Source organism: Rhineura floridana, chromosome 4, assembly GCF_030035675.1.
Source record: "Rhineura floridana isolate rRhiFlo1 chromosome 4, rRhiFlo1.hap2, whole genome shotgun sequence".
Lineage (NCBI taxonomy): Eukaryota > Metazoa > Chordata > Lepidosauria > Squamata > Rhineuridae > Rhineura > Rhineura floridana.
In genome coordinates, this window is record NC_084483.1 from 128,512,862 (window position 1) to 128,526,671 (window position 13,810).

At 41.3% G+C, this 13,810-nt stretch overlaps 1 protein-coding gene across 3 annotated transcripts in view; it reads right to left on the minus strand.

Annotated features, from left to right (window-relative positions):
- LOC133383506 (ribosomal protein S6 kinase alpha-2) overlaps positions 1-13,810 on the minus strand; it is a 224,966-nt gene that overhangs the window by 47,837 nt on the left and 163,319 nt on the right. For all 3 annotated transcript variants that reach the window (XM_061624360.1, XM_061624359.1, XM_061624361.1), the window contains one exon: positions 8,045-8,109. In XM_061624360.1, coding sequence (XP_061480344.1) covers positions 8,045-8,109 — 65 coding nt within the window. The remainder of the gene's footprint in view (positions 1-8,044; positions 8,110-13,810) is intronic.

Genomic DNA, 13,810 nt, shown 5'->3' on the forward strand with positions numbered 1-13,810 from the left:
GGTCTGGTCAGTGCCTGGATGTGAGAATCCCTGGGAACCACATGTGTGCCTCCTTGGGTTCCATGGTGAAAGAAAGGAGAGGTATAAATGTAACAAAAAAATAAATAATAGTATGTGTGGCCAATATCTCTGCTAAGGACTCCAAGCAAGCTTACCCTTTGTTTTCTCAAAAGTAGTTAGGTATATAAATCCCCAAGATTTTGCCCAAGTGAACTTCGACGGAGACCTGAGACAAGTGAGGTGTTGAATACTGGTTGTCAGCTGGGGTCTCTCTGTTGTCGTTCACTTGGAGTTCCCGACAACCAAACAGAGAAAGTAAGGCCAGTAGAGTTTGCTTTCTTGTATCCTTTTGCCTGCTACATAATAAAAGTGTGACTTCAACCTGCCTGTGTGTTCATTGCCTCTGAATCCACAAGAACCTTTGCCTCCTGGTAAGACACTTCCTCCCTGCAGAGGTGCATCTAGCAACTTCACTGTACAGTTTTAGGCAAATGCTGAAGACACACCTCTTTACCCTGCCTTTGATACCTGAGACATGTATTTTTAGGACCCACCCTATTTTGGGAGTTTAGGTTGTTTTTAAGTTGTTTTTAATGTTGTATTCAAAATTGTTGTTGTAATCTGCCCTGGGACCTTTGGGTGAAGGGTGGGAAATAAATAAATAGCTACTTGTTTTTCTGGGATCATATAACATACTATGGAGGAGAATAAGGAAGTGCCCATGAGTCACATGCTGAGCATCAGCATCATTCTTTGTGAAGATATGAATAATTGATGTAACACAATTTCCATTTTAAAAATAGGTAGAAAAATAAGTGAGACAGATGTAAACACTTTGTATATGCATCTGGCAGTCATCAACAAGGACACTCATTTAATTGAATTAAGTATTATGTAGTCATTTCCTGCACTGAAGAGCCCTTTGCAGCTGTTCAAACAGAGTAGAAATGAATGCATGGGAGGGAGACAAGATTTCACCCACTGACCCTGCCCTCAACCTCACTGCATTAATGGGAATATGTTTGCAGGGAGCTACACAACTACACCCTTGTTCAAATAGTTCACTGAATGAGTAATTTGTACATTCCAAGTTTTTAGGGTACTGTCAATGAATCCAGAACCAATGCCTGTCCATGGGGCTCAGGTGCACAGGTTCCAATGAGTATGTAGGGGTTGGGGGCAGGGGTAGCAGGCACAATCTTATCCCTCCTCCCAATACTCAGTTCCAGACTGCACAAGGCTAATTATTTTTATGAAAAACCAAGTTGATCTCCAGTCAGATACCTTCCAGAAATAGAAAGACAGCGCTCCAGCCAATGACGCACAGCAATGTGAAAATGCTGCTTCGCAGAGTGATGAAGCAATGATTTCCTTGAACTATACATAGTTCAAGGAAACTGCACACACAATGCAGCAAGTAGACACAGGGATGAATTATCTTCTTAAACATTATCTAATCTGAACTATTACACTGACAAAGCGATACTGTCAGGAGATGCCAAAAAAGGGTAGATCTGTGAATCACTTTTCCATTTCTATGTTAATAAGCACACATAGCTCATTTCTGTTTTTAAGTTCAGTTGAACTTTGATGAATACATTTCTTAGGCAGCAGAACTCAGTAAAAAAAACACCCTTCTCCTCTGAAGTCTTTGCAATTGGAAGGTATGGCAGCAGGTGGCTTTCTTCAAGGTTCAGATGAATTCATTCACTGCATCTCTCAACACTATGAGTCTTCAGCCTCTCCTTGTCCATATGCAGTGGATGGATGAGGACAACTAATAAAGCTGTTGTACAGTGTCCACCACACAATACAAGGGGCAACTTCAGCACATCTTTTTTTAAGTGGGCATCTCCCAAACTGTCACTTTATTCCTAAAGTTCCAAGCAAGAAAAGAGATGCTGCAAAGCAGACACATCTTGGCCGGATCTGGCAAAAACAGAGCATTGTGAATTACTAAGGGTCTATCAACAGGCCAAGCTGGGCTTAGGTGAGGATAGGGAAGGTGGGAGAGAAACAGCCAGACATGGCACTACATTTTAATGGGATTTGAGTAGGTGTGAGCAATGTTCAGTGGCAATGCCTTTTTGCTGAATACATGCTGCTGTGTTTTTCACCTAGACAAGTTTCTCCAATACATAGAAGTCCTGAACATTTAGCTTCCTCATTCACTCCAACGCATGGAACAATGAACAATGAGCATTCCCATAGATTTGAATGGGGAAATCTTTGTGATTGTTGAGCTCCACATATACACCGTACTTCTTCTTCCCACAAAATATTGCAGGATTAAACTGAATATACTTAAGCTGATTTTTCCAAATAAGCAACTATTTTTCTGAGGCTGTGATCCTACGCTCACTCCCCTGGGAATGAACTGAATAGAAAAGTATAGGATTGTGGTGAGCATATTTGTGCCTTCTTTGCTAACTGCAACACTAAGTTTCATTCCTTGATGCCTGGGTGTATGTTTTTCTTCCACTGCAGGTTGAAGGGGTAGGTAAAATGGTTTGCTCATGAAGGGATTTGAATCAGTGATCTCCTGAATGTGTTTATCTCTCTTTTAAAAGACACAGGACTGCCTTGGCTGTGCCTACTGTCTCTTTCTCTGTGCTTCTTGTCCATTGGGGTATGACAGACACAGATACAGCTTGGCCTGCATAGGTTGGCTCCAATGCTGCTTGGTATCATCCCTGATTGGTGGGCAATGGCAGAATTTCCAAGAACGCTAAGGGCATGTCTGCCATTTTCATATTATCTGGTTATGCATTTTCTCCCTCTCCTTTCAAACTGAACACACATTGGATATGAAGTGGAAGCATATCCATTTCTGACATAATGTGAGTATAGTGGCTCCTCCACAACCTGTTTATTTGAGCATTTATCCTGATTTACTTGCACAAAGATTACGTGGAGGTTAGACTGTGCCTGGTCTTTAATGAGAATTCATTCTGATTTGCTTGTGGGGATGTTATGTGACAAATGGGCATTCATCCTGATTAGCCTGTGGTATATTTATATATCTTCCTGTAATCATTCATTCATTCCACACTTTTAAATTCATTTTCCTATCATTTTCCTAACAACAAAAATCCAGTAGATTTGTTGCATTAGGGCAACAGAGCACTTTTATCCAGTTTAATTGTGCAGACCTAAATTTCCCATCATGGATACTTCAATCCCTCCTGCAAAATACTGAACATCTGGAGACGTACCATAAACATTTTCAAAATACAACCTGTACTGAAATACTGTAATATTTAATTACTATTTTTATTAAATGTTTTGCTTTTTAAATACAAACCATTTAATCAGTTGGCAGCCTTAAAACACCTACTTATAATTAGTAATGAGAACTGTAATGTGGTATTTTTATTTTGATTATGTTGTTTAGAAACAATGTTTCCCCATCAAGTGTGAAGAGAAAATGTTATAAAAGTAACGTGGCATAAGTAATTAAACAGACATTACTTTTCTTATTAGTATTTAATGAAAAGCAGTGTGAATACTTTTGGTCATATCCAGCAGCGAATGCAAGGAAGTTTTTCTTTTCCTTAAATAAAATTTATCAGCATTCGTACCATGGCTCTATGGTATTGATGTATTATGAATGCTGCAAGTGGTATAAGAAAGACTATGAAGCATGTGGTCATGGAATGAAATTGAGCTCATTGCTGCTCTTTTCCTGCAATGAGAGCAATCAGAACAAAGCACCTGTATTAGCTCCATTCCTCGTCTAATCCTCCTCTAGCCACAAAGGCCTTTTTAGCAGCTGGAAGCATCATTATAAGACATAAAGGACAAACTTCCATTCAGAATTCATGCTGGTTCATATTCTGAAAACCATAAAGTCAAACAGCCCATCTGCTACTACTGGGTTTTAAAAAGCTACATTCAAGTCACACACCCCCCCCCCCCAAATAGAGGCATTGCCAAACAACAGCTAGGATGAACAACCATAAATAACCAGGCTGAAATATGAACATTAGGACTCTGCTCATAATAATATTTGGTGGAATCCAGAAAAACATTATCTGAACGATGTGCTCATTATGTGGAAAGGAACCTCTCAGATTTCAATTAAATGTACTTCTAAGTCTCCACCCCCCTTCTGATCAGCCACAATCCCCAGATCTGTAGCTTTCATTTTTTTAAAAAAAGTAAATCTCTAGGATTTGTATAATCTGAAACATAAGGCAAAACTTTAAGGCACTATTCTCCTTATTTTTTTAATGAGAAACTAGGTAGCTCTCACCTTTTAGTGCAGCCTTTCCCAACCAGTGTGCCTCCAGATGTTGTTGGACCACAACTCCCATCAGCCTCAGCCAGCATTGCCAATGGTCAGGAAGATGGGAGTTGTGGTCCAACAACATCTGGAGGCATACTGGTTGGGAAACACTGTTTTAGTGTTTTAGTCAATGAATGAATCATAGCAGTGACTGACATGTATGCAAGCAGATCTAGCCAATTAGAGAAAGAGAAGGTTAGAGTAAACATGCATTGTCTAGACCAGAGCAGCCTCAAACAGCATGGCCAGTGTCCAGGGATAATGAAGTCGTAGTCCAAAGAAATCTAGGGGGTACTACCTTGGCTACCCCTGGTCTAGCTTCTCAGTTTGTTTTTAAACCTTTTACCTTGGCCTTTCTTGGTGGAGGAGTGATTACTGCCCCACAGAAAATAATTAAGGTATCCAGGATTTTAGTGCAGTTGAGGCTGGGTGACAGTCAGTAGTGGATGACGTGGTGGGGTGGCAGCATTCGCTTGACCACTTGACAGCTGAGTCACTGATTATTTAAAAAAAATTTTTTTTATTTAGATTTATATCCCGCCCTTCCTTCTGCTTACCAGGAAGGAAAATAAGAGGGGTGAAGTGGTGGGGATGTCGGTGTGGTAAAAATGCAAATACACTGGCAGGAACCAATCTGGCACTCCTGGCAGGGTTTTTTTTTGTAGAGTAGCTCTTTGCGGAATTGCACCCCTGTGTGCAAACAATATACACACACAATCCAGTGGAAATTATGTCTTATGCAGGCATGAATTTAAAGAACAAAAACACAACAGTTTTACATGGTTTTAAAGCAGGGATGGGAGAACTGTGGACCTCCCAATGTTGTTGGACTTCACCTCCCATTAACCTCCCTTGCATCAACACACATCTCTTCAGGTACGCTGTGGAAAGGATGGTGGGTTAACTAAATCTATTCCCACGTTCACAGGAGTGAGACAGGGCTGTATATTAGCCCCCCTCCTTTTTAACTTATTCATCAATGACCTGAATGAACGTTGCCTTTCCCACAACCACCACTCTCCCAAGCTTGCGGATCTAAGTTGCCCCTTATTGCTCTACGTGGACGATGCGGTGCTACTTTCATTATTGAAGGTGGGTCTTAAACGTATCCTACGGGTGTTCATGGCTTACTGCCTGGAGAACCATTTGTCAATAAATTTCGATAAAACTAAAATCTTAGTTTTTTCCAAACGAATTACCACCCCAGTTTGGACAATCAACGGTCATTCAATCGAACAAGTTTCTCAATATAAGTATCTCGGTATTACATTCCATTCTTCGCTGAATTGGACCTCCCATAAAAGATCGGTGATAGTGAGTGCTAGATTCTCTATTAAGAACTTGCTTCGTTATTTCTATTATAAAGGAGGACAATATATTCCGGCTATTATCCAGATATTTAAGAACAAAATTATCCCTCAAATTCTATTCGGAGTTCCACTTTGGATACACTCAATAGATGCACCAGTCGAAGCTGTTCTCTCCCTTTTTTTACGCCGCTTGCTAGGAGTGCCTAGGTGTGTCCCTTCAGCGGCACTTAGACTGGAATGTGGACTTACCTCGATGGAATGCCAGGCTTGGTTAACAACTGTTAATTTCTGGGTTAAAATATCGACCAATACCGCTTCCGGATTAATAACTCTACTCTGGAAAGACAATTGGATTTCCAGTTGGAACAACAAACTGGAATTGAAATTGTCACAAATGGGTCTCTCTAGGGCATATCTGGCATCGCAATCCCCTAGCGATGCCTTTGCTACTATTCGCTCTAGAATCAAAGACATTGATTATCAGACCTCAATTAGTAGGGCTTCTAGTATATGCTCCCCTTTGCACTTGAAGCTACACTTTACATTCGGAAAACCCAACTCATACCTAGATTTCCTCACAATCCCTAATTTACGCCTGGCTTTCTCCAAAGCCAGGTTTAATTCTTTAAATTCTGCGGTAATGGAAGGGAGGTTTAGGGGGGTACCATACGAAATGCGTGTTTGCCCCTGTGGTGCTAGCATTGAAACCCTTCAGCATATTTTTCTTTATTGCCCATTGTACCTTCGGATTCGTATGTAATTCTTGAACCCAATATTGGTGAAATTACGTTATAAATCGCCTGAAGCTATTATTATCCACCTGCTCTCTGGATCTGACAAAGAAATATCTATCCAAGTAGCTAAATTTGTATATGTGACTCAGCAGATGCGTACTTTTATCACTACCCCTTCATAATGGTACAGTCAGATCTGAGCTTTCCTGTATTTAAGCACTACAAATTGTATATAATACATTGTATACTGTTCTTTTGTCTTATATTCTACACTGTATTCTCTCTGTTTTCCTTGCGGGACTATGACCGTAAATCAATAAACGAATCAATAAACGAACCTCCCATTAGCCCCAAGCAGCTTGGTCAATGGTCAGGGATGATGGCAGCAGGTTCCCCAGCCCTGTTTTAAAAGCTGTTTGACTGCAAGTAGGCATTATATATGGGAAACAGGTCTATGGCAAAGAGCTGGAAAAAATGCATCGAGCTGTTTATAACACACCTGAAAATGAAATATGGCAAAAAGGTATTTTTCCTAGTACTTATATTAACTAATAGGCAAAAAAACCTTGAGGTTTAAGAATGTACCTACAGCCAACAGATATTTCTATCAAACTTTAAAAAGCAGGGAAATTGGGCAGCTATAGTGAATGCTCCAGGGGAGCAGGAGACCTGGCCTCCTCTCTGAGATATTGTACTGCCCTACAAATTTGTAAAAGTCCAAACACAATTTGGGTTGGTCTTTCACAGTCCTGTGTAGTTTGGAACATGGGAGGGGATAGGAGGGAGGAGGAGAGGGCAGGTTTGATCATTTGCATGCTTATTGAGTTCAGTGGGATTTACTCCTGTGCAATCATGCTTAGGATAGGTAAAACTGACATGGAGGAGGGGCAGGGAGGGAGGAGGAGAGGGAAAGGGGGAGGGGAGAGGAGGAAGAGACAAAGGGTAGGGGGAGGGGGAAGGGGAAGAGGAAGGGGGAAGGAGTGAGGGGAGGAAATTTGGTGGATTTCCTTTCCAAAAGGAAAACATTGTTAACAATAGTGTTATGAGTTTGGGGTTGGAATGGATGATCCCTGTGGGTCCCCATCCAACCACTGATTTGGAATCCTGTGCCTTGGAATGAGGAACTCACTCTGCTGGTCAGATGAGTCTCTCTTTTGTTAAACAAATAGAGTGGCCAGGTAGGATAATGGGTCTATCAGTTGCCCTGCAACTGCTGAATGGGCCAGGAATATCGTTTTGTCATTGAAACTCTTCAGAAGAGCCTTCTCCCGCTCCTGGAGCCTAGAAGAGGTTTGTGTTTTTAGTTGTGGAGACAATGGCTGGGGCTGCAGGCAGGCAGAGAGGCTATCCCTCTGCACCATGGCTTTAGGATGCCTCCTGCAACCCAGATGGAAAAGCTGGATATTGGACTTCTGATGCTTTGAACCCCTCCATCCTAAACTCAGGTTGGAATGTGTGTAAATAAATAAACCATATTTCATAAAGACACCATAGTCTCCGCTGACCTTCTTCCTAAAGGAAACCAAAACCTGGATGAGCGCAGGGACCCTGGAAATCTGGGGAGGTGCACAACAATATCATTATTTTTAGGGTTTCCCCCACCTTTTTATTACAGTAGACAGTGGGTTGTGCTGCACCTGGAAAAATGCTGGACTGGGCTGCCTGTCTAGCTAAGCGGACAGGACAATCAGCAGCTCACATGAATTACTTACATTCCAGTCTATAGTAGCAAAAAAAGGATGTCGCTTTATTTCCTCAACTCCATCGAGGCCAGCACCTGCCAAAGCAATGAGAGACACAGACGGTGTGAAATGAGCAGCATTTCTAATATTGTCAACCTTCCCATTGCTCCTCCCTCCCCGCAAGAGTTATGGCTGGTGGAAACAAGAGAGGCAGCTTTTTGGTTGTGGTTTCATAATTATAAGAGAGCCTTTCAAAGCAGTTTTGTTTGGCCGCTTCTTTGCACCCCCTTTATGTGTGCACTTACGTAAATTCCAGTAAGCTGTTTTTGTTTTTGCCTTAGAGCCTGCAGATGATGTCTTTTATTAATGCTATTTGCTGGTGTGTTCTATAGTTGCTATTTTACTGCTGTTTGTTATTGCTGTTGTTTTATGATTTGATTTAGCTTATTTTGATGTATTTTTAAAACTTCAGGTTGTGTTCAATGGTCTGCAGGCAGAACTCCACTCGTGCAACAGGGGTTCACCTACCTCTCCCCCACCTGCATGGCCCCAACCTTCTGGAGGAGAATTTGAGGGCATCCGGTGGGAGGCAGGAAGGCAGCAGGAGAGAAAGGAGAAGTTTTGCTCCACAAGCAGAAGCCTATTGCACAAACAGAACTGTAGCGGTGGGCACATCCCTTTGTATGTCGCATTGAATATACCCAGGTATAAAGACAGGATTATACATATTGGAATAAATACATATCTTAAAATTCAACACGTTAAAACAACTATTGCAGAAATGGCATCAGCCACAGACGCTAACATCAGATTAATTCCTTCCCATCTACCTCCTATGAGAAACTCCATCATCCTACCAAACTATGATGGTACCTCAGAGCGCTGGTATTTAAAGAGTATGGAATCAATTTTTCCTCCCCAGAGGGCCCAGAATCACTTTCTGTCATGAAGGTCATTGGAAATCTGGGTTGAAAAAGCCTGAGCAGGAACCCTACACCATCAGTTTGGCTGTACACTATCTTGTCTCCAGTACTGTAATGGCAAATGCAGAAGTGCAGGGTCCCTTCATGATAGTCACAGCCACACCCCCTCCCATCCTTTTTTCTTCTGCTGGGTTCAGAATGAGATCCTTGTTAATGTCTTCTCCCAAAACAACCGACATCCCTAGAACCCAATAAGCATGAAAGTGGAGAGTGTTAGCTACTGAATAGAGTCTTCTCACTGGCTTATATCTTTTCACTCAGATTGGCTCCAATCAGCAGGAAAGAACAAGAAAGCATGTTAGAAGACCCTTCTTAGCAACTAACACACTCCCCTTTCATGTTGATTGGCTCATAGGATACTGGAGATATAGGGACCCTGCTGGGACCCTGCTCTGAAAAAAGTAAGGGGCCTAAGACCCCCCAAGATCCTGGATGACTACACCCTGCTTGTCTCTTCTCTGAAGGGGGCAGCCATGGACAACTTTGCCATATTTCAATTGCCAAGGACAAATTCATTTGTTTACCTCACACAGGCAATTGCCAGTGTTTAGTATTGCTTTGGAGCTGGGGGTGGAGGAGAGGAAATGATCTAGACTAAAGCCAAGTCAAGTGAGGACCTGGGTTGAGTAGATCAATGCTAAGTTCAGCGTATTGCAATTTCTGCATTACGCACTAAATTAAGCAGCAGAAACTTTGGTGCGCAGCTTTATTTTTTAGACATCTTTGAACACCTTGAGCACACAAGCCACAGAGGGTTCAAACAACCACTTCAGTCACAACTGGGTGTGTTTTTCTTGCATAGATTCCACCATATTCATGAGAAATTGGTCATCAAAATTAAATGGCATATGTGCAGACTGCTTTCCTTGATACCACCGAAGAGAAAAAGACAAATTCTCCTTTTTGTGTGTATGTGTGTGGGGGGAATAATTCCAAGCTTCCAACAACCACGTTACTGCTTTGAGAAGATTTTTTTCTTGATTTAGTGGTGTAGAAATGTATGTATGTATAAATAAATAAAGGCTTACAATTACATCATATATAAAACAAAGATAGGAAAAAAACCCTCTACTTGTTATATTCAGTCAGAGACCTGTGGTGGGTTTTGTTTTTTTTAAAAGCAGCCATCATAACCTTACAACAATGGGGAGTATAAATTATATAAGTTGGAGTCAGAGGAACTGTGAAACAATGCATGTCCCAAGGGGCTGTCACCAACATGAATAGCACACAGTATTTATTTTAAGTTGTAGTTGTGGTAATGTACATCAAAGGTTTTTTTTTAATAAAAGGGACAGTATCTTCTCTGCCCCGCTCTTGTTTCCCACTAATGTAATTGGCACCTTTGTTACAAAGAATTGCTCTAGCTTTAAGTTAGTGTTTGTTTTCCACTCGTTTAGTGTTAAACAGGGACATCTAATCAAAATAATTCCTGAAAAGACTATTAGTTAAAATTCTATAGACCGACTTGAAAAGGACACAGTGTTAATTAGCACAAATGGTTTTCTGTAGTTACCGTAGTGGGCAGGCAAAAAGTCACGTTGGTTGGCCAAAACCCCCAAATATTATTGTGAAGAGTAAGTTGCCTATGCAGTAATTCAAAGCAGACAGTTCATCTACATCATGAACCCTTCTTTATTTATCATTGTTAGTTCACTTCTGAATGTTGTGTGCCAAAATCCAACCCCAATTTTACTTTACAACATGTCTAAATGGATATATGTAAAATTATAGTGCAGTGCTATGTCTCACACTGTACGAGGGTTAGAGACTTATGGGTTAAAGCCCCAGTGAACAAGTGCTCGTGCAAGGGAACAATGTCCTCTTTAATTGCTGGTGTGATCAAAGTTCACACACTTTGCAATGAATCCAAAGGACCACTGGAAGGGAACTATACACAGAGGCAGCCCTGGGGGATGTTTAGCAGATAGATGCATTTGCTAGTATAGAACTATGATGATGATGATGATAACAGCAGCAGCAGTGTTTGCATAGCACTTTTAAGTACTGAAAGCAATTCACATACATTATCTAGTTGCAAACATTGTAACACCCCTGTAAAGTAAATCAATAATATTCTCCATATTGTCAGCTGAGAGAGCGCTGAGAGACAGTGGCTTGCCTAAGGCCATATAGTAAGTTAATGGGAAAGGTGAGATTCAGACCAGGGATTCCTATGATTCCTGTGACTGTATGTATGGTACTTTTGTTGTATATTTCTGTTGTAGTATGTATTAATGCTGTTCACCACTTCGGGGGCCTTTGGGCCAAAAAGCAGTATATAAATAACCTATACCTATATCATACCACTCTTTCTTGGGGAAAAATCCACATGGGCCTTAAATTCTAGTAGAATATTTCCTACATGTATCTATTTGACTAATTTCATAAACATCCCTAGGGGAAGAAAGAAGGGAGGCATAGCCTATGATTATGGATAGTATTAAAGATTGCTCAGTAGGACCATTAATTAAACGCCAGCCTCATTGCGGAGGAAGACCTCCTCACTTCAGAATCAGCTTTTTCAGGCTTGCATCCAACTTGTGCTTCCCTTCACGGCATGTAGCAGCTGAGATAAATGCATCAGAAAACATTAACTTTTATCTTTAAGATATATATTCTCCCCCTTTATATTAGTATTTGTAGCAGCTGCAGCAAAGAAAAACAAAATCTGTGAGTTTTCCTCCTCCTCAGCTATAGACCATTAGGAAATGCAAGATCTATAGCTCGCTGAGCCAGATGGTAATGAAATTAGGCTGCCAAGAATCCTGTTAACAACTGTCTGTCAGAATGCTACTGGAGGGACTAGTGGGTGTGGGATCAAATGTTCTATATAGGCAGCCTTCATCATGCCACCTTGAGCAGTTGAGCAGCTAAGGATGCAAACTGGAGGAAAGCCATCTTTCCTTTTCCTCTCTAGACTTCCTTTTTGGCTCTGACTGAATCAAATTATGTACTTGGTTTAGCTTTGCATGTTTATTTTGAATCTAAGTCAAAAAGTTGGTAATGAAGCTTAGACACAGTAGCAAATGTTCATATCTATCTGCACTCATACTGTCATGGGTCTGGTTTTCTAAAATCTAGTAGGATGCCAAAATCCACTGGGATGCTGCTGTCAGTGAACTCCTGAGTCAACAAGGTGATTTGGCATTTTGTATTTCTGCAACCTATCATCAGAGCTTGGAAAAGTTACTTTTTTTGAACTACAACTCCCATCAGCCCCAGCCAGCATGGCCACTGTTGGGCTGATGGGAGTTGTAGTTCAAAAAAAGTAACGTTTCCAAGCTCCGCCTATCTTACAAAAGATAAAGGTTCACTTTTTCTTTTCCCTGTAGTATTTTTTTCTTTTTTCTGTTTAAAGTTTTTGCAAACAGCAGAAACACACACACACACACACACACACACACACAGGCATTCCCAAGCACACACCACCACCATGGAACTCCCAGACACCCCCAGGCACTCCACTTCTTTGCCAACCCCCTTGCAATACCCCTCAGTGCCTCCAGAGGTTGGTACGCACCAAAGCTTCCTCTTCTGCTACCCCCTCAAATGTTAACATGTAAAGATATTAAGTCAAAGTGTATGTAGATTTCTTGGGTTCAATAGAGCAACACCTCTCTGCAAAAGGGCACTGTATACATAGTTCTTTTTCATTACAGTGACTTCATTCATTCATTCATTCATTCCCAGCTTTCCCCCCAAAACTTTGACAGCTTACAAAAATTAAAACAAATACAGATTAAAAATATAGATAAAAACATACAAAAAATTACTGTTAAAATGTAATTAAACTATCTATAAAATTAAATCTATGACAAACATATCCATTAAAAAGGCCAGTTATAAAGATAAATAGAACAGCACACTATTAAAGCCCTTGCAGCCGGTTCCCAAAAGCCTGTCAGAATATAAAAGTTGTCACCTGCTGGTGGACAGACAGAAAGAAGGGAGCCAGTCTAACCTCTCCAAAAGGGAGTTCCAGAGCCTTGGGAAAGCCCTCTCCTGTGTTACCATCAGATATGCCTGTGAGGGTGGTGGGACCAAGAGAAGGGCCTCCATCAAATATCTTAAAGAGCTTAAACAGGCTCATATGGGAAGATGCGATTCTTCAGATAGCCTGGACCCAAGCTGTATAGGGCTTTATGGGTCATAACCAGCACTTTGAATTGTGCTCAGAACCAAACTGGTAGCAAGTGGAGTTGTTGTAACAAGGGAGTTGTATGCTCCCTGTAATCAGCCCCAGTTACCAGTCTGGCTACAGCTATTTGGACCAGCTGATGTTTCCAAACATTATTCAAAGAAAACCCCACATAGAATGCATTAAAGTAATCCAAACAGGATGTGACTAAGGCAGGTGTCACCATGGCCATATCAGACATCTCCAGGAATGAGCAGAGCTTGGAAAAGTTACTTTTTTGAACTACAACCCCCATCAGCCCCAGCCAGCATGGCCACTGGATTGGGCTGATGGGAGTTGTAGTTCAAAAAAGTAACTATTCCAAGCTCTGAGTGCACTAGTTTTAACTATACAAATACACTCCTGGCCACCGCTGAAACCTGAGCATCCGGACTCAGGTCTGAGTGCAGGAGTTATACCCAAACTGCAAACCTGTGTCTTCAGGGGGAGTGTAACCCAATCCAGCACCAGCTGAATACCCATTCCCTGATCTGTGTTTTGGCTGATCAGGAGCATCTCTGTCTTGTCTGGATTAGGCTTCAATTTGTTTGCCCTCATCCAATCTGTTAGTGACAATAGCCACTGGTTTAGAACCAAAACAGCTTCCTTGGATTTGGGTGGAAAGGAAAAATA